Genomic DNA, 27,076 nt, shown 5'->3' with positions numbered 1-27,076 from the left:
GGGGGGGGGGGGGGGGGGGGGGGGGGGGGGGGGGGGGGGGGGGGGGGGGGGGGGGGGGGGGGGGGGGGGGGGGGGGGGGGGGGGGGGGGGGGGGGGGGGGGGGGGGGGGGGGGGGGGGGGGGGGGGAGAGAGAGAGAGAGAGAGGAGAAAATACCTACAAACCTTCCTAAACCCTGTAATGATTTTGCTTTCAGAAAAATAGCTTCAAGAAGTAAACTAATGGCATGCATAGACATAGTAGGCACAACATCACTTTGTGATTGCCGTCTATTTTGTTCATATCTCGTTGAAATGGAAGCTTTTATCCTGGAAATTACAGCAACAATGTCTATTCCTTCAAAAACATGAAGAGCAGCTTCTATGTTACCCTTTTGGTACTCGAGCCTTCCAAGTAAAGCGCGTGCTTCCTAGAAAATTAAAAGGTACTGTAGCTCACTTTCAAAAACAGCAAACATGATATTTCAAAAAATTGTTGAGGACTATCATATTCTAATATCCAGTAGAATTGTACATGGTCAAATGGCTGCATACAGGGCGATTGAATCTATAAGAAATTTGAAGAAATACTTACATAGACACTATCTTTAGGTAAGTTAATATCTCAAAATGAAGAATCTGCCTCATGAAAGTACTTTTTTCAGGTGATGTCCTCAACAGACGACACAATGAGCTAATCCTATAACACAGTGAATTTTTTGCTTCTTTCCATAAAACAGTGGTTTCATTATTGACGAGAGACAAACCTCATAATTCAGATAACCACTCTCACGAAGAGATGATTCAGCTTCTTCAATGTTGGCATTATCCACCTTCGGTTCCACCTCCCCAGTACGTGATGAAAAACCACTGGCTGAATAGTCTCGAGTTGCCAGAGAATCTGATGAATGCATCATTTCATCCACTTTTAATTGATCCCCTGAACGAATACAGTTTATCATCTTGCTAAATTTACTCTTGAGGCGTAAAATTTGCTCATTCCTCCAGGCCTTTGCTCTCATGCTGGCTCATTCCACCGAAAATCTGTGAAAACAGATCAAATAAAAGGGAGAGAGGGAGAGGATTAGAACTTCTTACAAACCAGTTTCAGTAATATGGCACGCACTTCAAAATTTGAGCATATTACGAAAATTAAACACTCAATACTCAATCAATAAACACGAAGTGTTCAAGCAATAGGAGAAATGAATGGTTTAGAAGAGGAGAAGAGTCGACTCAATTCCCAAATAGAATTTTCCAGTTCTTTTCCTTCCAATTATTTGTTCTAAAATACCTCCTAGCATATAGAAACCCATCCATTCCAGCAAAACTTTCTACAACTCGATAAATACCTGGAAAGCTTCGAATATTAAGCACGAATGAAACCCATTACTGGTGAAGAGCAGGGAAATGGGGGGAATTACACAGAAAAACACAAGCAGTGGCAAAACGAATTCGAACTCAATATAAGTAGACATCATAATGAAGCAAAGTTGTATGATTACCAATGCTAAAAAAGAAGAAAAAAAAGAAAGAGAAACCCACAGGAGCATCATGGATTTAGAGCTAATGCGATCAGAACAAACATCAACAAAAGAAAAGTAAAACCTTTTTCCCAAGTAAAGTCATCGACCGAGCCCACAAAACACGAACTCCACCGTGCATTCTCCAATCCTCTCAAAAAGAACCCATCAAACTTATCTTCCTAAGCAAGAATCCAAGGTCACAATGACTTTTAGTTTAAAACTGTCTTTTCCTTTCGGCAGAGTACAAATTTGTATTCAAAGTCAAAACACAGGCATGGAATCCTGAATATGTACAATACGCATTAAGTTCTCCCTTCAACGTGTGAACACGCATGATTTTCTTCTTAATTTTTTAATCACTTAGAATAAAATAAAATAATGAACAACTTCCAACGAGAATCAATATGCAGGGCCCAGTTAGAATAGAAATCCCTCCCTTGCAAGTCAACAATTACCCTAATACCGAAGGAACTGATTTCATTAACATTTTATTCATTCTCTATTCCGCCGTTACACGATAGAACAAGACAGAAAAACCTTCATCTCGAAAACTCCGCATCGAGAAAGAAATTATAAACTTAGACTCGCGTATTTCAAAATTTAGGTCAAAAACGAAATCATAAAATTCCTTTAGCTCACTGTTGCTGAAAAGTGCGAATAAAGACGAATCATCGGATATGAGTAAAATCAAGGGCAGTGACTGGTGAAAGAATGAATGAGAATGATTCGAAAGTAAAAGAACCTATTATCTTACTTACCAAAGTGGAGCACAAGCTGTTTTCCATTGAAATGATTAAATGAATTTGCAGCCGCATGAAGAGCAAGGACATCAGTCTAAAACATGCCTACTAAAAGGAAAAGCGCCTTACACAATTTATCTCCTGCATCTGTAATAATTGAATTGAATTCACAATGCTCGTTTGCTTCGGATTTCAGCCAAATGATTGTGATTCTTCCTCCCGAACTTTGAATTCGCTTGGTATCGACTCTCGGACTGGTGAGCTCCGCCGGAGTAGAACGAGTGGGATTGAGATTTGAAATGTTTGCGTATATGTATTCTTGATCATTTTGAATGTTTGTGCCGCCATTTTCTTTATTTTGAGCTCTGTTCTTTTGTCTTCAACGGCGATCGTAATGGATCAATGGCAATCTGGATTTGCTGTTCCTCGATCTTCCCGCCATGACCATCCTAAAATTCAATCCTTTCTTACCCAAAAAGAAAATAAAAAGCATCTTTTATCCTAAAGTATTTATATGAATAAATTTAAATATATTTTTATAAGCATAAAATTTCAATTTTTATCCCAAAAAGGCAAAAATCTCAATTAATTTTTCACTAATTTAAAACAATTTCGAGATTTCTAAAAAAAAAAAAAAATACGACTCATTTTTTATACGCAGTCATCTCTAAAAGCTAAAAAGCAACACGACTCTTCACAATGGTATGATATTGTCCACTTCGAGCCTAAACTCTCATGATTTTATTTGGGTTTCTCCAAAAGACCTCAATGGAGAGAGTATTCTCTGTTTATAAACCCATGATCATTTTTTAAATTAGCCGAAGTGGGACTTTCATCATCTAACATAGAGGAACGGTTCTAGATCGAGTGAGGGCTATAATTCACGTGCCACGGTATCGGAGGTTTGAAGTCATCTTGACTCACAATCACTCAAAAAGGGAAGAGTTCCCCTCTAGAGTAGAAAAATCTTGATCGGGATAACTTACCCAAAGCTAAAAAAGGCTAAAAACGGTACGGGTATTGTGTTCTCTTAGTGTTAAAAGAAAGAAAGGGAAAGGAAGCATCTGCAAATGTTCTTGGGCCTACATTGCCTTTTAGCCCAACATAGAACTGGGCCAATTTCCAGAACTGGGCCCACTATCCACCATTTCATTCATGTTGCAATAAAACTTTAATTTATTCATAAATAATCCAAAATTACCAAAATTACCTATTTATATATATTTTTAATTTCCTTTTCTTTTTCTCTCCTTCAATCTATTAAAAAAAATTGTTTTTATTCTTTTATTCTTTTATTATTTAAAGTTGAGGATTTATATAAAATATTTTTTTAATTAATTATAATTAAATAAAGGTAACTTTTAACCCGAGTCTATATTTGGTTTGAGTTTATTATAAAAAAAGACAGTCGAAAAAACATGTGCATTACCAAATTTGTAGCAACGAAAACATTTTTTTTCACCTTTCATGTCATTAAAACAAAAAAACAAAATCAAAAAATTAAAATTTTCTTAATTTTTTAAATGTAAAAGGCAAAAAGCTCCAAAAAGCTTCCTAGTTGAACAAAGGGGAATCCAACGGCCCAGGATTGATTTTGATCATCTGTATTATTATGTGACATATTATAGGCTTTTGAGCACAGGTCTACCACTTTTCGAATCCCACGTGGCAAATCTTGATACCTTGATTAGTGAACGCCAAAGTTAGAGAAATATTTTTCATGCTTATCCTGCGTGGCACTCTGTAATTATGACACGTGTAAAAATAGCTAATAAGAAACCGATATATCGTAACTTTTATGGAAGCGTTAACAAAACTAGTGAATGAAAACTCTTTTTAGACCCACTATTAAATTTATATTATTGAGTAGATTATATTAATAAGATATATTTATACATTTTATATAATTATAATAATTTATTAACAAAGTAATAAAAATAATTTAAAAAATATTCATTATTACATTTGAATACTTAATTAATTTTTTTAGTTATTATTAATTACAAATTTGATTCGAAACCTTTAGATACAATGTGGAAAGTGGGATTTTGAAGTGTGAAAACTTCCTATGAACTAAAACGAACCATATCTAATGTAGGCTTACATTTGGGCGGTTACAAATGGAATCAAAGCTAGACACCGAGCGTTGTGCTAGCGAGAACATTAGACCCTAAAGACGGTGAGTTCTGAAATCTCAAATTTGTTAGAGAGGGAAACTAATCATTTCTGGTAAGGGTGTGAAAACCCCTCGTTAGTAGATGATTATTAAAATCGTGAGGCTGACAGTGGTACGTAATAGATCTACTTTGAACACGACAACTTCCCATAAGGCACAAGTCATGTGGATCGAGAGGAGGACAGGGTTTCACACAATAACTCGAGATTGAGAGAATTATTTTCCGAGAAACTTAAATTCCAAACTCTAGAATCTCTTGCTGTGATGTCCCCATTGGTTGGGGAGGAGAACAATTCACCATTTATAAGCGTGTGGAAACCTTACCCTAGTAGACGCGTTTTAAAGTCTTGAGGGGAGGCCGAAATGGAAAGTTCAAAGAGGACAATATCAGCTAGCGATGGGTTCGAGTCGTTACACTAGCTTTCTCGAGAACCAACTTGTCGATATCATGAATTCAATTCCAATGAAGTATTCCGTTTGTATTCACCGGTAGAATCAGTTGGAAGCCGCCGGCTGCCGGTTTCTGGGAACTCAATGTCTTGGTCGGAGAAGCACAAGAGTGGGGAGTAGGCTGGATCGTTTGAAATGAGCGAGGAGTGGTTTAGGGTATTATGGTCTTTACGCCCAGCAATTAAGGCAAGCGTTAATTATTAAGTAAATTAAATCCAATTAAAACAACCTGTCTATATATAGCAGGTAGGTTTAGTACAATTTTAATTCATTTTCTTTTTATTTTTAAATAATCTAATTGCATTAAATCCATTGTCCCTTTTCAATTCTATAACATTATGGTTGGATTATTAAGACAACATTAAATTAAACTAAATTAATGTTAATTAATGAAATCACAAAAGATTTGAATATTCAAATTAAATTACAATTATTTTATTTAAATTTTAGGTTTATTTTTTAAATTCATCGACATTTGAAATAATCATAAAAAAAAAATAGAATTTATACTTTAGTCGTAATATTCTCTTTTTCCATTTCCGCCCCTCTTTTTAATGAATATTAGCTTTATTCTTATGGATGGGCAATATAGTAAAACTTTGGAATCTTTTGGATTAAATGGTAAATTGAGATTCATTGTGACATTTACAATCTAAAGTCAGTGGTTTCTATTCTTTGTTCGTACACAAATTTATTTTCTTGTCTATTCTATCATTTTTTTTTTTTGGATTAAATGGTATTTCATTTTTTTAATTCTCTATTTGTTGTAATTATTGTGTTCATTTTTTCAAGATTTTCATTTTATATATTAAATAATTACCAATGTTTTTATTATTAGTATATAACGAGAATATATATGAAAAGTCGATAATTATATTCGTTTAAATCTTGTATATGTAAATATAAATAGTAATTAAATAAATAAATATATTTTTTTTGGTAAGTTATTAATAGTATGTTATAATATTTAAAATTTAAGTTTTTCAAAATGATTTAAAATAATATTAAAAAAACATATATATATATATATATATATAAATAAAAGTGGAGCCGGACCATGCCCCGACCCGCGGAGAAGAAAGAATAAATATAAAGGGCATTTTCCAAGGGTATTTCCGGTATTTCACGGTTAGAAGAGGGGTATAATTGGAAAGGTGTGCCAGATAAAAGCAGGGGCCTCGGCTTGTATTCTCTCTCCCTTGCCCACTCTCTCTACTCTCTCTTTTCTCTCTTTCCTTCTCTCTCCTTCAAATTCTTTTTTGTAATCTGAACGGAATTTTTCTTAATCAGCCGTCATCTCCGTCGTTCGCCGGGTGGCGCCACTGGTAAACTGCCGTCCGTACGCCGATCCAACCAGTGCCCTCAGGTTCCATCCGCCACCATCTGGATCCGATTTCACCTAAACATTGACCCCGTTTTCCCCAGCTTTTGTTAAGTTTTTATTCCCAATTATTAAAAAAAGGAAAAGAAAGAAAATTATATATATATATATATATATTTTTTTTTTTTCTTTTCCTTTTAAAAAATTGTAGTCGCTTTCAATCCTTTTCCCTTTCTCGCCTTAACTTACGTTATCCCCATTTTAAAACCTCTTTTTTACTTTTACCGTGCCCATTATCCCTCGTTCTTTTTTTTACTTTTTAACCTTTCGTCAATTTTTTCAGGAAAAACAAAAAAAGTTCACAATATCTTGTTAGACGATTTTGCCCCTGGGAATATCAACTTCCTACGGTTTTGCCACCGGGGCCTAGGTTACTGGCATTTAACAAAGGGCCGAGAAAAAAAAGGCAAATGAGTTTCCATTGCCACAGCCGTGGGCTGTTATCAGCTGGGCCGTCAAGAAAGCGGAAGGAGCCGTCGGCTCTTAAAGCCGGTGAGCAGCCAATTACGTCGAACCGGCTTCTGGCCGGGTACATGGCTTATGAGTTTCTGACCAAAGGAACCATCTTGGGCAGGAAGTTCGACCCGGATCGAGCCGAAGCAAGCCCATTCCCGAACGCCGTTGCTCAGTACAAGAAGCCGAAGACGGAAGCCGCGCCGCCGGAGATCATAAAAAAAGAGCATCAGATTCAGAGCTACGCCGACGTGGCAACCATTTTGAAGACGGATAAGGCCCAGATATCCGGCATCGTCAACCCGACCCAACTGGCTCGGTGGCTTACCAAATAACCAAACCAAAACGTCCGCCACATGGCGAAATCCTATTGGTCAGCACTATATTCCCTTCTTCTCCACGTCATATTTGACCGAGTCTTCGGGGTCACTGACCATTAAAGGTAACAGTCTCACTGAAAACTCTATGATTTTCCCACGGCCGGCGGCGGAAAAAACAGAGGACAGTGGTTGATTAGTTCTTGTTAGATCGATCTTATCTCTGTTGGGTTTTTTTTTTTTTTTTTTTTCATTTCTTTTTGGTGTTTGTTGAAAATCAATGAGGATATATATATATATATAAATATATGATACGATTATAATTATGAGCTGAGCTGTAAGTACATATTTATTGGAAATGTGAAGGCTATGTGCATGGATGACAAGGGGCAGAATTGAAATGGAGGTTTTAAATGGAAGCATTTTCATTCTTGAACCCTAGCCATGGTCAACCAACCTATAAATGTGCCACCATAATAGATCGGGACATGATATCAATTTTCGTGTTTGAGTGGAATTGTGAGATCCCACATCGATTATAGGGAGGAACGAGTGCTAGCGAGAATATTGGGCACCGAAAGTGGTGAATGGTGAGATCCCACATGGATTGGAGAGGGGAATGAGTTCTAATGAGGAAGTTGGGTCCCAAAGGGTGAATTGTGAGATCCGATTGGAGAGGGAAACGAGTCCCAACGAGACGCTATGTCTCGAAGAGGGTGGATTGTGAGATTGCACATTGGTTGGAGAGGGGAACAAAACATTCTTTACAAAGGTAGGGAAAGTCTGGAAGGAAAAATCCAAAGAAGACAGTATCACTTAGCCATGAACTTAGGCTGTTACATGGATTAATGGCACAAATGTCCCATTTAATTCCCTCAGAACCGGGTGGAAAATGAGGGAATGTGCAAGGAGAAATTCCTCCTCATTACTGAAACGAGTGGCATTCGACATCCTTGTCCACACCCCTAACCCTAGTCTCATCCCCACTCTAATCCCGGCTCCATCAAACGTGTGTGTGGAAAGAGAAAGAATGAAATAGGAGGCGATGACAGAGATAGAAAAGACTTTTCCATCCCCCTGTGGACATCTCTAATCAACGGCCCACATAGGCCTAAAGGAAGAACGTGAATCACTCGTCAAACACAAAATTCTCAAGGAAGATTCACAGTGCCAAAAAGTCAATTGAACTTAATACTAACTCAGAATTCTTCACGAAGGTACAATTAGAGATTCGCACAGCCAAAAAGTCAACTGAGTTTAATGTAAACTAAATCGTAACATGTTAGGTACAGACCTCCCAACATAACTTCGACCTAGCTCGACCAGCTTAACTTGTCGTGTCGGTTAGATTGCTGACGTGGACTTGGAACAAACTCATGCATTTGCAAGAGTGATTCAATAAACTGTATGTGTATGAAGGCCCATAGAATAGTTGGGCCAATATAGATCAGAAGAACACATAGCTCCCCCAAGCCCACGTTTGAAACAATTAATGATTATATAAAATAAAATTAAAAAAAAACAAATATTATGATTACATCATGATTACATAATTATTATGTAAAATAAAAATTATGAAATTGAAAAACTCAAATAATTATATAAATAAGTAGCACCCACGAAAGTTGGAATAAATGAAATGGAATGAACTATTTGGTATCATTACCACCACATCCCAAACCATTGGCTACTCATTCATAACTATATATAAATTAATATATAGTTTTTATTTTTTATATTATTTTCCAATAAATAAATATATATTATATTTTTAATCGAAAAAATTATATTATAATATTGAGATTTTATATTTTAAAAATTAGGTTTATGATGTTTAATTAAAAATTATTGGAAAGAAATACATTTAAAAAAATATATATATATATAAAAAATTATGGCCCAAAACTTGATTTTTTGCAAATTCTACTAGAATGACAAATGAGATAGAAGGCGAAAATGGGGACGAAAAAAGCTTTCCTATCCTATAACAGCCAAAACTCACCGCTAGTAGATATTGTTCGCTTTGACTTGTTACGTATCATCGTTAGTCTCACGATTTTAAAATGTATCTACTAACAAAAGGTTTCCATATAAGTAATATTTCGTTCCCATCGATGTGAAATCTCACAATCCACCTCCTAGACCGGTGAATAACTCTGATACATTTTGTAACAGTCTAAGCCCATTAGGGTTTTAAAACGCGTCTACTAGAAAGAGATTTCCACACCCTTGTAAAGAATATTTCAAACCCCTCTTCAATCGATGTGGAATCTCACACATCATCGGTAGCAGTGGACATCCGTCACAAAAAGAATCTTGAATACCGATCCAACCATGAAAATGAATGAAATAATAAGTTGATGGGGGGAGTGATTAATAAATACAAGGGTCACTCAAGAAAAGATCGAGGCATTGGAAATGAGTAGCAAATTGAAAGGGAAGAACATGGGAATGAGTAGCAAATTGAAAGGGAAGAACATGGGGTTAGTACAAATGGCTCAATAATAGCAAAGCATAATCTTTGTTGAGCTAATCAGGTTTGTTTGGCCCTTTGGGATTCCAAAAGCCTTCTATTTGTTGTGTGTCTCATATTCATCAACAACAACATATCCCTATGCCTATATTGTTCTTTCAAGTCTTCCTATCAAAACATATCAAAATGGGTACTAAATTAATTATTAATTTTCATTGGTTTCTCTTTTTGGGTTGAATGCCTAGAAAGCTTCTTTAAAAACAAGTCAAATTCGGTTGTTTTCTACCCATTTTTTTTATAATGGAAATATTTTAATTTTTAATCAAATTAAATTCTTTTACTTTTTTCATTTTGGATTTCAAAAATATTTATAAAAATTAACGTAAATAATAATAAATAAATAAAAACCTTCCCAAATTAGTCAAAATTTAGTGCATGTTATCGATAAGATATTCGTAATCAATTCGACGAGAATATATTAATTATAGAATATATATTTTTCTTTCCATGATTTGATTTGTACTATATTTTATTTTATTCTCGAGATTTAGTTAGTTTATATTTTACTTATTTGTAGGTATTAAACTGAATATCAATCAACATTGAACCTTCCATCCCTTCTATTTTTTTATTGTTAACTTTCCATTGAATAATAATATTTTTAGATCTATTCACACTTTTGAGGGATAGATATTGTGTCAAAGTTTAATTTTTAAAAATAAAAAAGCTAAAAACTAAATGATCATGGAACGAAAAGAAATTGGATTTGATTGCTTTTTTAAAAAAAATAAATATTTGAGTTTTATAAAATTTTAGTTATTAATGTAACATGTATTATAGATAATCATACAACCTGAGAACAGACGGTTGGGTTACTGGCTCTGTTGGATTTACTCTAATCACTAACTTAACCAACCCAAAATTTGTTGGTCAGAAACATTTTCTTAATCAAATCAAACAGTAAAGTTAAAAGATTTATTTGACATAAAATTATAAAAACAATTAACACAATAATAAATACAATAATATTTCTAAAATAAAAATAATTATATTTATTTTTTTAGAACGTGAAATCTCAAATAAATAAAAAAAAAACAATAAAAAAACATTATTTGAATTTTAAAAAGTAGATAATAAAACAAGTAAAGTCGCTGTCTTTGACATGGGAAAAGGATATTATTAATTAATTTAGTAATTTAAATGAATTAAACCAAACATACTTCTCCAGCTTTAATTGTAAAGAAATATTATATATAATTGGGAATCTGAAACAGACATAAATTAACCTAAGATTATGGTCTTGTGGTCTTGCTGTAAAGTAGATGGAGATGACTCTGAAAGGGAAACTTACCTAATTAATTCATTTTTTTTAAATAAATGCCTTACCCTCTCCATTTTGACTGTTTATTTAAGTCAAATACTATTTATTATTCTCTCTCTAACACATATTAATAAATTATTTTTTTTTTTTCACTCAATTATTTATTTTTAAACGTATTAAACTTAATATAAATATATATTTTAAAATTTACATTGTACGGACTTCAAATTTTATTTTTAAAAATTGTTCGGAGAATAAATAATTGAAAAATATTAACGGTACATATGTGCATCTTAAGTTAAAAGGGGTCTTGTTCCGGTCGTAAATATAAAAATGTTAGTAGATAAAATATTTATTTATTTTTAAATATTGTATTAATATTACTATTTAATTTCAATAAATATTTTAAAAACTTATCTTTTGAAGCCTTAAAATTTTATTTTTAAAAGTGATTGGAGAATAAATAATCGAAAAATATTGGTGAAATTAAATAAAATTGTAATGTATACATATGTGCATCGTGAGCCAAAATGTGTTTTTTAAAAAATAATTAATAAATTCGAACGGGGCCAATGTCTTTATTGGTACGGTGTAGTTTTGGTTTCAAAAGATTGTTAGAGATAGGGCCAACAAATTCTAATGGGGCCCAGCGTTTGATAGAGCCAACAAATCCAAATGGGGGCTAGCATCTTACAAATGGGGCTAGCGTCTTTGCTGGCACACTAGGTCAATAAATTCAAAGCGGGCCCAATTGATAGGGTCAACAAATTCGATTGGGAGCCAGCGTCTTCACCGGCGCAAATTCAATGTCTTTATTGGCACAAATTTGAATGAGGCCCAGCATCTTTGCTAGCACACCGCGTTTCAAGAGATTGATAGGAAAAAATTGCTAGCACATAGCGTTTTCAAAAGATTGATAGGAAAAGGTTCCCCCTCAAACCAATGTGGGATCTCACAAAAAGAAATCGAATGGGGCTAGCGGCCAACAAGTTCGAATGGACCTAGTGTCTTCGCTAGCAACTTGTGGGATCTCACAAAAAAACTATTAGAGCCCAACCGGTGACCTCTTGATCTAGAGTCAAATGCTCTACCATTGAGCTATGTGTCATAATCGCACTTTTGATGGCAGCAGACTTGCGATTGTGCGGCACTCACTTTCCAACGACAAGTGAGCTAAGCCAATTTGTTCTTGCGTCACCTACGACCAAGCGACATACGCTCGAGCCTCTGGCTTCAATTTTAAGAGAAAGTTTTAGAAAACGAGGGATTTTCGAAAAGAGACATTATATAAGCAAGTAAGAGAGAAATAATAACGGCTCACAATATATAACCTTGGGTAGGGAAAAATTGACAACTAATCGTATTCCCCTATAGTACATTCTGAGGCATTTCATGTCTGACAGGCCTATACATAATATTTCTGAAACGTCACACTTCCTAGAAATACAAGTCTAAAACACTAGAATATGAAAAGACATAAAGGGTTGAGCTTGTCATGGGCATACGGTCATGGACAACACGCCTTGGACGAGCATAACCGTGACACTATGAACCCAATTATGTTCCCAATTCAAGAGAACTCACGAACCAATTCAATCCATAAATTTTTTATTTAGACGAGAAATTTGAAACCCACTTACCAATGCAATAGCAGCTTTTTGTAGATAAGAAAAGAAAAAATGTAGATAGTGGAATACACCAATTTGTTAGACCAAATCCCTAAATTAATCCAATTCTCAAAATTAAAGTTAAACCAAACAAAGCTTAATTGAGTAGCAGTAGTAGTAGTGGAGGATGCATTATATTTTTCATTGGTTACACTAAAAGTTCATTTTCAAATGGAAATATGACAAAGAAACAAGCCTTCCCCTCCAACTCTTTCTTTATTCCTTTAAAAACATTAAGAATTTTAGGTCAAACTTTCTCGATCTCGAACCCTTTTTACTCTATATCCCATTTCTTTCTCAACTTTTCGATCAAAATTATGTTTGTTCAATGCTATCTTATTCACAAAACGTACAATTTTCGAGAATGTAACTGAAACGTAACTAGATTGTGAGATCTCACATCGGAACGAACCATTCTTTATAAGGGTTATAAGGGACGAGGAAAGCCCCGAAAAGACAGTATCTACTAACAGTGGACTTGAACGGTTACGTGGATACTTCATGGCTTGAGAAATACGAGGCAGCAAATAGTTGGAAGGCATATATGTTTTTGGTGTGTTGGTGACAAATGTTCGAGTCACTTTCAAGACCCAATTTGAAAGAGTACAATTCGTAGTTGTTAGTGTTCGTGATTCATGATTCTGATCCCAACAAAGATGATTCCTCCAATTGCATGCATTTCTACTTCAAGATTCTCATCCACTTCAACCCTACACTCAATACCCACCTTTGTTTTTTTCCTCTCAATCCTCTTATCCCAATACATTATTCTTTAGGGCACCCCTTCCTTTTAAGGGTTACTTTACTCCAACTTGGTACCCCCTATTTCCTTTTTTAATTATACACATTTAGATGCACTCTAATTTCAATATCTTTCGCTCCATTAACCATTTTTTTTACTAAAACGACGAACTTGATTCTCTATATCTTTACGAGAATATGATATTTATACTTAGATAATATGTAACGGGTTAAAACAGACAATATCTGTTAGTGGTGAGTTTGGATTGTTACAAATGGTATCAGAGCTGAACACTGGGCGGTGTGCTAGCGAGGACGCTGGATTCTCAAGAAAGGTGGATTGTGAGATCTAATATTGGTTAGAGAGGGGAATAAGACATTCCTTATAAGGGTGTGGAAACCTCTCCCTAGTAAACGCGTTTTAAAACCATAAGGCTGACGATGATACGTAATGGATCAAAACATACAATATATGCTAGCGGTGGGCTTAGATTGTTAGAAATGATATCAGAGGTGAACACTGGGCAGTATGCTAGTGAAGATGCTGAATTCACGAGGGTGGATTGTGAGATCTTATATTGGTTGGAGAGGGAAACAAAACATTCCTTACAAGGGTATGGAAACCTCTCCCTAATAGACAAATTTTAAAACCATAAGGCTGACGATGATACATAACGGATCAAAATGGTGGTACGATGTTTATTATGAGATCCCGGATTTACTGTATCTATGAAATTAATTTTTAAATAAATAAAAAAAAAATAGAGAAAGGTGTGTTTGGAGGGTTAGTGGGTGGACACAAAAAGAGAGCATGGTTCCAACGTCATGCACACTCACGTACAAAAAGTTGGCTCAACAGCACACCGCCCACAGTAACACCCTTCAAATCTTTTTTAATTTTAATATTTAATTTTAATATTTATACTTCCCAATAAATCTTAAATTCAAGAACTAGCTCGAGATTAAGGAGATACGAGCTCATTATTTGTAGTGTGAATCGTCGGGAAACCAGAATATTTTTATATTGATATTTAACATCTATTTTAATAAATTAAATATTTATAATTTTATGTAATTTAAATGGTAAGTTATTTTGATAAAATTTTAAAAATTGAAAAGTAAAGCAATTAATTTTGACTCTTAAAAATCACATTCACATGTGGTTTTAACTTGCCTTTAATTCAACATTTAAATTCTTCCCTTTCCTCAAAAGCAATATTGAATTCACATTATATAATAATTAATAATTCAATTTTTTTAAATTTTTTTATAATAATTTAAAAAATAGAGTAAGATTGAACTGAAAAACGCTGTTTTTGAGATAGTCTAGCTGAGATGTGTGATATGTATCTAGAAGTTTTTGAACTCTGTCTGTAATTCACTATAGGCTCGAGAAACAAAGGGAAGATGGAAAAGGATTGAATAGCGGAACTCCCGAACATTTGGCGATTTCAGATGTGTTGATATCGATGGTGAGTCGTTATTTGGATGAATCATTGGTTGGGACTCTCTAAAACGCAGTATATAAGGGAAGGCTCTCCATTTCCACCGAATCTCTCTAAACGAGAGAGAGAGAGAGAGAGAGCTTTGAAGAAAAATGGTGAAATTCTCGAAGGAATTGGAAGCTCAACTGATTCCTGAATGGAAAGATGCGTTCGTCAATTACTGGCACCTCAAGAAGCTGGTCAAGAGAGTCAAGCTCTCTAGAACCCCTATTCCTCCTCCTCCTTCCTCCGCCGCCTCCTTTTTTTCATCTCTCGCCGCCCACTTCCCCCTCCGCCTCCTCCGCCGCCGCCGCCCTCTTGACGCTGACCACCTCTCTCAGGTACACCCCCATCAATGTCGTTTATGGCCTCTACCGTGTGTCGTTTTGATGCCACTTGTTCGCCGACACAGAATCTAGTGTGAAATGAGAGATGGGGTTTTCTCGGTTGAATCCGAGCACCGATTTTCAATTCATGCAAAAATAAATAGAGAATTTTGAGCCATTTTTCAATTCCTCAAACAAATCAAATAAAATAAATAGAGAATTTTGCCCATTTTTTAATTTTGCAAAATTAAATAGGGAGTTCTCCACAGTTTTTTATTTCAATTTTGCAAAATTAAATAGAAAATTCAGCACAGTTTTTGAATCCCCAAAAATAAATAGAGAATTTTATACCGTTTTTTCATTCCTGTAAAAATAAATAGAAAATTTTACACTGTTTTTCAATTTTGCAAAAATAAATAGAGAATTCTGCACAGTTTTTCAATCCCTGCAAAAATAAATAGAAAATTTTGCACGATTTAATAGAAAATTTTGCGTAGCTTTTCAATTCTTGCAAAGATTTTGAATCATAGTTGAAATAAATAAAGAATTTTACACCGTTTTTCAATCTCACCTCCAAAAATAAATAGAGAATTCTGGAATGAACCAAAAACCAGGCAAGATTAGTGCAAGAAATAAGGGGAAAAAGGCAGTTTTGTTAGAAAAAATGTTAAAAAAATGACGTTAGGGAGCAAGAAGAATAGGGATGGCATGCAATTTGGCAGTGTTGGAGGAAATGGGTTTGGCTAAGGAAAATCAAATGAACACTCTTCTTCTTGCTTACTCAATCACCAAGCTTTCCTTTTCCATAATTTCAGGTCAAAAAGAACGAAGATGGCAACGACGGTATTGAAGATCGCGAAACCGAGCTTTCCCAGTTCTTCTCCGAAGAAGACGAGGTACAGTAATGAATGTCTTATTTATTGAGTTACGCTTCGATTTATTATTTTTTTATAGGTGAAGATGTTTTTCGAGACGTTGGACGAAGAATTGGACAAAGTGAACGAGTTTTACGGGAGTAGAGAGAGTGAGTTTGTGGAGAGAGGGGACAGTCTTAGAGAGCAGCTTGGAATTTTGCTTGAATTCAAACGGATTCTTGAACATCGCCGCCGCAAAACCTCGCCGGCCGGCGGCTTTTCCCGGTCGTCTTCCTTTTCTCCTCGCCACTCCAATTTTTCTGGTAACCTCAGATTCTTCCCCATTTTCCTCCCATTATTTCCCTGGTTGACACGTGGCGCTTTATGATTGCATGGCTGAATATTACACCAATTTTTATGACAATTTTTGTTACCTTAAATTATCTTGTTTTTGTCTCTATGTCTATGGATTACATTAGATTTGGTTTTATTTTAATTTTAGTTCATATCGAATCTCACAAGCATCTCTAATTTTTACCAAATTAGGAACGGGATAAAATAGTTATAATCGTGTCAAATTACCCATTTGACCTTAATTAAGTTTCTGTTCGGTTCTCAAAATTTCAAAAGTAACTTTCTATAAAACGAAGAACAAGTGTAGATTCTAATAACCGATCTCTCTTCTTTTCTGGGTTCGGGTGGTTTGATTTTTAATTCATTTCCTCTAACCTAAGAAATTGTTCGAGTTTGAGAAATGATTTTATAAATTTTTAAAAGTTTAAAGACTAAATAAAAATATGGGGTTTGACCGACTAATAATAAATATTGAGATTAATGCTGAATATAGAGAACTCGGAATCAAACGAAGCGTCAGCGGAAGTATCGGAGACGGATGAAGCAATCGCCGCATTGGAGAGGCACGGGGTCACGTTCATTAACGCCGCGGTGAGAGGGAAGACGAAGAAAGGAAATAAGCCGAAGATGGCGCTGCGAGTCGACATTCCAGCCACCACTCCGTCGAGGACCATCTCCGCCGTCATGGGGATGTTATGGGAGGATCTCATCAACAATCCGAACAAGGATGCCTCCGGCGACTCGATCAGCCGGAAGAAGATCCAGTGGTCGGAGAAGATGCTTCGAGGCGCCTTTGTTGAGCTCTACAAAGGCCTCGGCCTCCTCAAAACCTTCAGGTACACTTTTTTTTTTTTTTTTTAATACTTAAATAATCCAAAACAAAATATTAATTAATTAATTTAAAATTTAGATATATTTTTAAAACAAAATTACAAATTTATCCGTGGCAGTTCATTGAATATGAAAGCGTTCGTAAAGATTTTGAAGAAATTCGACAAGGTGACAAAACATTAATTATTCCATACCATCCTACGTTAATTTTTTAATTGGTTACTAAATTTTATTAACATGAGGGAATAGGTAGCTAACCAGAAGGCGTCGACTACCTACCTTCAACAGGTGAAAAGGTCGCCGTTTATCAGCTCCGATAAGGTAACAAAGTTATTATTAATTTACGAGAAACCCATTAATTAATTAATTAATTTTATTTCCCAACAAAATTCAAACAACCTAAATTTATTATTAATTTTAAAAAATATATATCTACCTACATTTATTTTATTTTAAAAATAGTTTTTAACAATTTAAAAAATATATATTAAAATTGAATTGCAAATTTTAAATAAATAATTTATAGTTGAGTTTTAACGATTAGATTTGGTGTAAAGAATATTATTATTTGACTAACACTTAATTAATTTAATTAATTGATTGAAAATTCAAATTTAAAAAACAAATATATATTTACATACGACAATGATTTCCTGTCTGGAATGCATGACAGGACATTATTATATAAACATATTAAAGAAATGTATATATTAATATGAAAAATGGTTTGTGTAATGAAGGTGGTAAGACTAATGGACGAAGTGGAATCCATATTCACGAAGCACTTCGCCAACAATGACAGGAAAAAGGCAATGAAATATTTGAGGCCTCAGCAGCCTAAAGATTCCCACATGACCACCTTCTTTGTTGGTAATTTTTCTATTATTAATCTCTACGACCTGATTATAAGCACTTGAAAAACTATACGTTCATGTCCATTTGCTTGTGTGAGAATCTGCCCTGAACGAGACGGAGAATTCCCGTTTAAACGAACAATGAGGAGGCTAAACAGAGTCGGGAATAGAGATTGTATTTTCTGTCCCTAACCCCGTCTCGTAGATATCTCTAATGAGTATATAGCTCATCGATAGAGGTTGAATTGTAAAAAAAATTTAAAGTACGAGAAATTAAGATTAAGTAAGGAAATTTGGAACCAAAGTTATGATTTTAGTTGGTTGGTTTCAGGTTTGTTTACGGGTTGCTTTGTGTCGTTGTTTATTGTATACGCAATTTTGGCGCATTTGTCCGGTGTCTTCTCCCGAACAAATGAAGTTTCTTACATGGATGCTGTTTATCCTGTTTTCAGGTAAATTCCCTCTTCTTATTTTTACCTCAATTACTGATCCATTTTACTAATTTTTACTTCAATTATTGTTGTTGTTGTAGTATGTTTGCGTTGCTAAGCTTGCACATGTTCGTGTACGGGTGCAATTTGTTCACGTGGAAACATGCGAGGATCAATTACAATTTCATTTTTGAGTTTCAATCGAGTACTGCGCTCAAATATCGTGATGCTTTCCTTATATGCACCACCACCATGACTGCTGTGGTCGGAGCTTTAGTCATTCACTTAATTCTAGGACTCACTCGCTTCTCATCTGTCCAAGTCGATTCCATTCCCGGGCTTCTTCTACTTGTTAGTTCTTTGATACCTTAAGCCATGACGTATCGATTTCTCACATGGGTTTGGTTTTTATACGACTCGGGTGATGATTTGAGCTTCCTTTTGCAGATTTTTCTCATCCTACTTGTATGCCCGTTGGATATATTCTACCGACCGACGCGCTATTACTTTCTTCGCGTGTTTCGTAACATAATTTTCTCTCCTTTTTACAAGGTATGTTTCACACTACAACATGGCATTGCCTTGTAAGTTGTGGTTTGGTTATAACTTTGAAATGAGCTGTTTTTTTCAGGTTTTGTTCGTTGACTCTTTCTTGGCAGACCAACTTACAAGCCAGGTAATACTCACATTGTGTTAAAACTTACTGTGCAGTAACTTCTAGATCACTTTTTACTTGTTTATGTTCAAAGATCACTCTGCTGAGGCTCATGGAATCCGCTACCTGCTACTTCTTTGTGGGTTCCTTCGGAATGCGTCGAGGCGATGTCTGCAAATCCGGGACGTTGTACTGGGAGCTGGCTTACCTCATTTCATTTTTGCCATACTATTGGCGTGCAATGCAGGTGATCTCCGAACTTCTATCGATTCTTTAAACAAAATCGATAATTCGACATACTTGAACTGACCATGTGATCTTTTATGTTCTATACTGCGTTAAGTGTGCAAGAAGATGGTTTGATGACAATGATTTGGACCATTTGGCTAACATGGGTAAGTATGTATCAGCCATGGTGGCAGCTGGGGCTAGGCTTACGTATTCTCGACAAGACACTCGCCTCTGGTTCGTAATCGTATTAGTCACATCCTTTGTAGCTACAATATATCAGTTGTACTGGGACTTTGCAAAGGATTGGGGAATCCTCAATCCGAAATCTCGAAACCCGTGGCTCCGGGACGAACTCATCTTGAAGAACAAAAGCGTCTACTACCTGTCAATTGTGAGTCCTAACCACAAATGAAATTAGCATTCAAATGCATACAAGCCAAAGGAGCAATGAAAAGTGCTAAATGCTATTACTTGCAGGTTCTGAATGTGATCCTAAGAGTTGCTTGGGTCGAGACGGTATTACGGTTGCATAAACTACATATTCGAAACGTCGAGTCGAAAATGCTCGACTTCCTGTTAGCTTCATTGGAGGTTATCCGTCGAGGGCATTGGAATTTCTACAGGTATGATATCATCTATCTTCAAAACAACAGCTTGAAGATTTCGAGGTAGAAGCTAAATCTCGAAATCTTTCATTTTCTCTAGTATAATCCTCTACTCTTTTGCAGATTAGAGAACGAACAGCTAAGCAACATAGGAAAATACAGGGCGGTTAAGACCGTTCCTCTACCGTTCCGTGAGGCCGACTCCGATGGCTAAGACCGATTCAGGAAAGTACGGGTCGAGTCCCTAACAAAGCTGACCTGAATGAGGGGATGAGGCTAGTCTCATTCATCCTACTATTCCAATTCACACTTGTTAAGCTACAAAGTGTAATTTCCGACGCATGGTCCCAAGCGATAACACTCTCGCTCGGCTCCTTGACACATAGTAATGTAATCCTATTTTCTCAATTGTAAGAAATGCTTGTTTCTAGTGAAGATTTAGCTGCTCGAGTAGCACTCGAAACTATGCTAAAATCTACGTGTGTGTTCGTATAGAGTACGTGCTCATAATAACTCCAGAAGATACCCAAGTTAAGACTTAGCTATACAATTGCAATATCATTAGAAACAGAACCATTGTACCTTGGAGATTGAAAATGAAAACAAAAGTCTTTTCTCATCTTTCCTTTTCTTCTCTCTCATCATTTATGTTCCCCATGGTTGGGAGGGAGTCCCACATTGGCTAATTTAGGAAATGATCATGGGTTTATAAGTGAGAAATCTTATCTCCATTGGAATGAATGGAGACGCCTTTTGGGGAAGCCCAAAGCAAAGCCATGAGAGCTTATGCTTAAAGTGGACAATATCGTACCATTGTGGAGGTCCATGATTCTTAACATGGTATCAGAGTCATGCCCTTAACTTAGGCATGTCAATAGAATCCTCAAATGTCGAACAAAGAGCCTCAAAAGTGTAGTCAAAAGTGACTCAAGTGTCGAACAAAGGGTGTACTTTGTTCGAGAACTCCAGAGAAGGAGTCGAGCCTCGATTAAGGGGAGGCTCTATAGTGTACTTCGTTCAAGGGGAGGATTGTTGGGAGGAGTCCCACGTTGGCCTAATTTAGGGAATGATCATGGATTTATAAGTGAGGAATATACTCTCCATTGGAATGAGGCATTTTGGAGAAGCCCAAAGTAATGCAATGTGAGTTTATGCTCAAAGTGGACATTATTGTGGAGGTATGTGATTTAACGCTTTACTCAAACATGAAAGAATATAAGATTACCGGCATGAATGTCTGAGGAACTTACTTTCTTAACAAGGCTGCCAATCTGTTTGAGATACAGTAAGCAGTGGATTGGATAGTAATCATGGGATTAACACCAACAGCAGTAGGAAGAACACTAGCATCACAAACAAAGAGCCCTTCAGCTTCCCAGCTCTCTCCATTTTCGTCGACCGCGCCGTCGTTTTCAGAAACTCCCATTTTGCAGCTCCCCATCTGATGAGCTGAGGTATAGATATTCCAGTTTTGTGTCATAGTTAGCGGCCCTCCTTCTACAGATACCATATCCAAAAACTCTTCCAGTTCCTCCTTCCCAATCCCTTTACATTCAAGTCTTTGTCCATCACTCCTATGTGTGCCAACTTCAGTAGCTCCAGCAGCTACCAAAATCCTCAATGACTGTCTCAGCCCTGTCTTGAGGTTTTCCTTGTCTTCTTCACTCAAGTTATACCTCACCCTTCCCTCCGATCGCACAACCCCGGAACCTGAATCTCGAACGATTGTTATGAAATGGGCAGTTCTCGAATACTTGAGCATTCGTTTCTTATTGTCAAGTCCAGATATCCATGGGAACAATATAGCGAATGATCCTGGTCCTAATAGAGGTGTTTCAATGATGGTTTTAGGATTTGAGTTAGTTCCTTCAGAGACAACTTTGTGTACTGATGTGATTATTCCACCTTCATAGGATTTTCCCTTGAACTCTGAATTTGAATCTGGGAAGTATCCCCAAGTCATCAAAACAGGATGGAGATGAAGATTTCTCCCAATGTGCTTGTTCTTCAGCCCACTTGATATCAACAATGGTGGTGTCAAGAGAGCTCCACAAGCTGAGATGGTTGCTTTGGCTCTGATTTTCAGTTTCTTGGTGATGTTATCACTCCAAACTTTTGCAATGACTCCCAAGCATTTGTTCTTCCTCATACTTCCACCTCTGTTTCTTTCCAATATCAATCGCTCAGCTTTGCAATTTGTTATGATCACTGCCCCGTGATTCACAGCATCAACCAGCCATGTTGTATCAGTCCCTTGTTTCTCGCCCTTTCTACAGCCATAGCCACAGGATCCACAGTAATGAGTGTTTGGGGAATTTCTTGGTACTTTTTCAATTTGAAACCCTAAATTTTCACACCCTTTTCGAAGAACTTGATTCTGAAACCCTTCTTGTTCACAATCCTCTGAAACTCCAATTCTATTGCACACTGCATCCATGGCGTTTTGATATTCAGAGCTTCCAAAGAATGGAATCTTGTCGCTTTCAACCCATTCCTGCAAAACGGCATTTGGGGTTCTGATGCTTGCTGACCAATTAACGGCGGAGCCACCGCCGACGGTAGAACCAGCCAGAATGAACATTTTCCCATCATTACTAGTTAAAACCCCACCAGCTTCATACAGTTGATCGAGAGAAGGGCCTTCGAATGTTGAATAATCAGCAGCAGTGAAATAGTTACCTTTCTCGAGAACCACCACTTTCTGGCCAGAACTTGCGAGAATGGCCGCCGCAACGCCGCCGCCGCATCCGGATCCAATAACCACCACATCGCATTCGATGGAAAGGGTGTGATTTTCCTCTCCGATGACTGTGAGACCTTTCTCTAAAAGGGAGTTTTGAAAGGATGATTCTGTTTTGTTGTTGGGTTCTATGATTCCCTTCTGGAGAGGCCTCTCATCGGAGGATTTGGATGGAGTTTCATCAATGGCCGGCCGGTATTTTATGGCTTCCCACGCTGGGTTGTCGCCATTTACATCAACCTGTATCAAATCAACCAAAAAAAATTCAATGATTATGTCATTTCCCCGCAAAATAAATAAATAAATAAATGAATAAATACAAAAGGGAAGATGAAAGTGATGGAAGCAAGGAAATGTACCTTTCTTTCAAGTGTTCTAAAAAATACAAAAACTTGAATTTCATGAATTAAACGGAAATATATTAAATGCAAAACTCTTTTTATGGACAAATAAATAAATAAATATGACGTCATATTTTCTCTATTACAAAAAAATAAATAAATAAGTTATGGAAACAAGAAGCCCATATTTTTTTTATTTGTCTTTTGGCCCTTTTTTTCTTGCAAAATTACAAAATATGCCCATAGCACGTGCTCTTGCAGAGAATATGCTGCAGGGCAAGGATGGTATGATGTTTGACTTTTGAATTTTAATTTGTCTTTATGCTCTCTTCCATTCATCCGGAATCTTCCGTAATCTTTTGTACAAGAAGGATATACTTTAAAACGTTACATTTTTTTTTTTATATTAAATTTCTAAAGTTTTAATTATAAATCTTTTATATAATATATTATTGACTTATTCAAAGAATTTAATAACACAAAAATAAAAATTAAAAACTCTTTTTATTTACATTTATTCTTTATGGTATCATTATGTTCATAACTTCACTGGTAGGTTGGGCATTAAATCCATACTTAATGGATGTTTCCAATATTGAGTTTTGTTCATTATTATTTTTAAATTATACCTGGTTAATAGTTATCTTTGATTTTTAAGAAATAAAAAATAATTAGATAAAAAGACGCTTACTCTCCACAATGGTGATATTGTCCACTTTGAGCATAAAGTTTAGTAACTTTGCTTTGGGCTTCCCAAAAAGCCTCGTGCTCATCCAGAGAGTATTTATGGATTATAAACCTATGATCATTTCCTAAATTAGGCTCAACTTTCATCATCTAACACCTCCCCTCAAACAAAGTACAAAGTACGTCTCCCTGCCTCAGACTCCTTTTTTCTTGGAGTCCTTTGACGCCTCTCCTTAGTAGAGGCTCGACTCCTTTTCTTTTGGAGTACTTTGTTCGATATTCGAGGATTTACCGATCTACTAACACGACTAGACTAAGTTTAGGGCATGACTCTGATACCATATTAGTTGAACACAACTCTCAACAATGATATGATATTGTCTAATTTGAGGATAAGCTCTAATGGTTTTGCTTTGGACTTTTTCCAAAAGACCTTGTACCAGTGGAGAGAGTATTCATTGATTATAAACACATGATCATTCCCTAAATTAGCAGACATGAGACTTTCATCATCCAACCGTTTTCAAATTTGGTACACAAAAGGAGTGAGGGGGAAGGAGTACCCGAGAAAAGAAGATGTAGAGGGAAAGAATTCTGATGGAAGCAAGAGCAACTCTGATGAACGTGAAAATCTTATTCTTAGACCATCTCTTCAAAGCTTCCTCTCTGTTCTTCAATGGCATAGCCGAGAAATTGCAGACAAAAGGCCATTTCTCGGAGAAACAAAGCGATCCACAAAGCAACAATGTTCCTAACCTCGTAGCCAGAAGCCACATCACTATCCTTATCAATATCACTATTTCAATTAATCCGATCTTCGTTATCATCTCTGCAACCTAATTTTTAATTTCCACAAACAGAACTCGAAATCAAAATCGACCTAAAATTAATGAAGAACACAAAAAACTCGATCCGTTAATCAACTCACCTCATCCGGAATCGGAGATCGCGAACCGGATGCTGCATAAAACGCCTCGACAGAGGCGATATCAGAAGCATTCGTTTTACCTTGTGAATCGAACGGCAGAGAAGGAAGAACAGTGTCGCAGATGGCGGTTATTGATTCCATCTCCGCCGCAGAGAAGCCATGGGTGAACTTGTTGCTCCTTGTTCCTCTCAACAAAGGATGGCACTCCGATCTCCTCATCGTCGTCTATCTGCAAATTAGCTTTAGAGTGCCTCTGCCTGAAGACGTGAACTCTCAATATATAGGAACGGTTCGGATTCCATTCCATTATCTCATCATGTTTTTAGGCTATAGACGGCAGCCTACGTGGACGTTCGTCAAGTTTTAGTCTCTTGACTCTTTTGCCCTCCCACCACAGCACTGCTCTTCAACGACTTGGGAGGTTAAATTACACAATTAGCCTTTAATAATTTTTCTAACCTTTTTTTTATTTAATTGTATTTCTAAATTTCAGCTACATTAATAAAAAAATAAAATTAAAAAAAAAACTTTAACTTTCAAAAATACCCTTAAAAAAAACACAATTTAAATAAAATCTAGAATAAATTAAAATTCTAGATTTAAAAAAATGGAAAATTTTTAAATATTTTTTCTATAAAAAAATACAAATTTTTAAAACATGTTACTTGTGAAACGTCTTTTTATTTTCACCACACGATTCAATTTCAAAATAGAAACTAATCAAGTGGACATGAGATGGGACCATGTCGATCCTTTTTCAATATAATCGACCTTAAAAAAATAGATCCAGATTTAGAATTAGACCCTACAAAACTATATATATATATATATATATATATATATATATATATATATATATATATATATATATATATATATATATATATTGATTTATTTATTTATTTGTTTATTTATTTATAATAATCTATATATTTAAATATTAAAAAATATATATTTTATTGAAATGAATTAAGATTAAACAAATATTAAAAATATGTTTGATTTGATACCATTTGTCCCTGTAATATTACACCTAAATTCTTTAAATTTTTTTATTTTGTCTCTCGATTTTAAAAAATTATATTTAATAATTTTTTTTCTCAATTATTGAATTATTGGAAATATTTTTTTATAAGAAATACAAAAATTAAAAAAAAAATTAAAGAGAGAGAGTAACCACAACCTACTCAATCAAACAAACTTTCATTTCCATTAAATTAATGCCAACAAATTGGTTCATCTATTTTGGGGGTTTTATTTATTTATTATTGTTTACAAATTTTTATAATAATTAATTTTATCATCACAATTTAAAATTTTATTATTCTAGTCTCTAGTATTAATATATATATATTTTTTATAAAAGATGAAGGCGGGAATCCAACCGAGTTTAGAGTTTAGGGTTCACAGACTAAGTTTAGGGTTCACTTTCATGATGTATTATATATAAAAATATTTATCTTAAATAATTTTTTAATTAATAATTTCTATTTTTTAACATATTTTTATTAAAAAATATAAAATATCTCGATAAATCTAATAATATTTCATAATTTTCAAAGTGGGTACGATGAGGTGGATTTAGGTAAGATGGAGACAAGCGACAAAAAAATATAACTTTTTGTCGATAATATTTAGTTAAAGAGAGAAATATTTTGTCGCTTCTTCCTCATTTCTCAACCACGGATTCCCCGTTCCGTTTGGAATATGTCCCTACAGACTAAATGAACGTTTTCAAGTTGAAACTAATGATAACCTACCGAATAATGAAATTGGAAAAAGTAGGTCAATGGTACAAATTAAATTGAATCTATAAAAAATTTAAAAATTGTCCGTCCAACTCGAACATAGTTAATTGGTACAATCACATCAATACTGGTAGAACAAAAATAATAATAATAATAAATGTTATAAACACTGAATAGAAAATTAGTGTACGATTGTAGGTGTAGTCCTAGTCGAGAAACCATAAAAGTGAGCAGTAAAGTTTAAAAATAAAAGCATAAATAACAGTAATTTACTATCACATAAATGTAAACCTTTAACTATAATAAAGTTCACTTATTATTCTCAACTAACTTTTATTATGCATATTTATTATTTTATTATTTATTATTTATGGACTTAATACCAACCTCTATTAATTATTATTAGTCTCTCACCCATACTAATTTATATTTCAATTAATTAAATAATAATAATAAAGAGAATTAATTTTTTTTTAATGGGACTAAAATAAATATTTTAAAAGATGAATGCTATTCTACACATACAAATCAAAGGGTGAAAATCATTAAAGTTAATAACAAAAATGAGATTTAAATCTCTTTTTAATGTTAAATTTTATTATTATGATTATTATTTTTTATTGTGACAAAATAAAAAATGAAAACTCGAATTTTTTACCTAGAATAATTTTTATGTCAATTGAGATATGTCAAATATAAATATTATATGTTTTGATCCGTTATGTATCATCGTGATTCTCACGATATTAAAATGTATCATGCTAAGGAGATATTTCCACTATTATA

At 35.0% G+C, this 27,076-nt stretch overlaps 3 protein-coding genes and 1 long non-coding RNA gene across 8 annotated transcripts in view; 2 read left to right on the top strand and 2 right to left on the bottom strand.

Annotated features, from left to right (window-relative positions):
• The window catches only part of LOC111452172 (protein NPGR2-like), an 8,021-nt gene extending 5,312 nt beyond the window's left edge, over nt 1–2,709 (bottom strand). The window contains exons 1-3 of one of the 5 annotated variants that reach the window (XR_002712105.1): nt 2,372–2,709; nt 744–1,020; nt 155–407 (exon numbers count right to left, since the gene is read on the bottom strand). Coding sequence is in view for 4 of the 5 variants with exons in the window: in XM_023092763.1 (XP_022948531.1) it covers nt 155–407; nt 744–998 (508 nt within the window). In the remaining variant the exon portion in view is untranslated. Of the gene's footprint in view, nt 1–154; nt 408–743; nt 1,021–1,328; nt 1,509–1,584; nt 1,916–2,260 lie in introns of those variants that run through there. The other 4 variants (XM_023092763.1, XM_023092772.1, XM_023092759.1 and 1 more) reach the window with 4 other exon arrangements.
• Nucleotides 2,710–6,071: 3,362 nt separating this feature from the next.
• Nucleotides 6,072–6,919, top strand: LOC111447577. Its single transcript, XR_002711295.1, has 2 exons — nt 6,072–6,234; nt 6,533–6,919. It is a non-coding gene; the product is annotated as an uncharacterized LOC111447577 (long non-coding RNA).
• Nucleotides 6,920–14,754: 7,835 nt separating this feature from the next.
• On the top strand, nt 14,755–20,467 carry LOC111446020 (phosphate transporter PHO1). Its single transcript, XM_023084641.1, has 15 exons — nt 14,755–15,046; nt 15,847–15,927; nt 15,986–16,208; nt 16,733–17,075; nt 17,190–17,238; nt 17,320–17,391; nt 17,811–17,940; nt 18,256–18,376; nt 18,457–18,706; nt 18,803–18,907; nt 18,987–19,031; nt 19,105–19,257; nt 19,354–19,632; nt 19,719–19,864; nt 19,970–20,467. Exons 1-15 carry the CDS (start codon nt 14,819–14,821, stop codon nt 20,058–20,060), a joined length of 2,316 nt encoding a protein of 771 aa, XP_022940409.1. The 5' UTR covers nt 14,755–14,818; the 3' UTR covers nt 20,061–20,467.
• LOC111446031 (long-chain-alcohol oxidase FAO1-like) lies at nt 19,487–24,810 on the bottom strand. The gene is made up of 4 exons (XM_023084653.1): nt 24,543–24,810; nt 24,178–24,450; nt 21,097–22,826; nt 19,487–19,639 (listed from the first exon to the last, which is right to left on the bottom strand). Exons 1-4 carry the CDS (start codon nt 24,759–24,761, stop codon nt 19,627–19,629), a joined length of 2,235 nt encoding a protein of 744 aa, XP_022940421.1. The 5' UTR covers nt 24,762–24,810; the 3' UTR covers nt 19,487–19,626.
• Between the last annotated feature and the right edge of the window lie 2,266 nt (nt 24,811–27,076).

The sequence above is a fragment of the Cucurbita moschata genome, unplaced genomic scaffold (genome assembly GCF_002738365.1).
Source record: "Cucurbita moschata cultivar Rifu unplaced genomic scaffold, Cmos_1.0 Cmo_Scf00001, whole genome shotgun sequence".
Classification (NCBI taxonomy): domain Eukaryota; kingdom Viridiplantae; phylum Streptophyta; class Magnoliopsida; order Cucurbitales; family Cucurbitaceae; genus Cucurbita; species Cucurbita moschata.
This window is presented reverse-complemented; position numbering and strand designations above follow the sequence as displayed.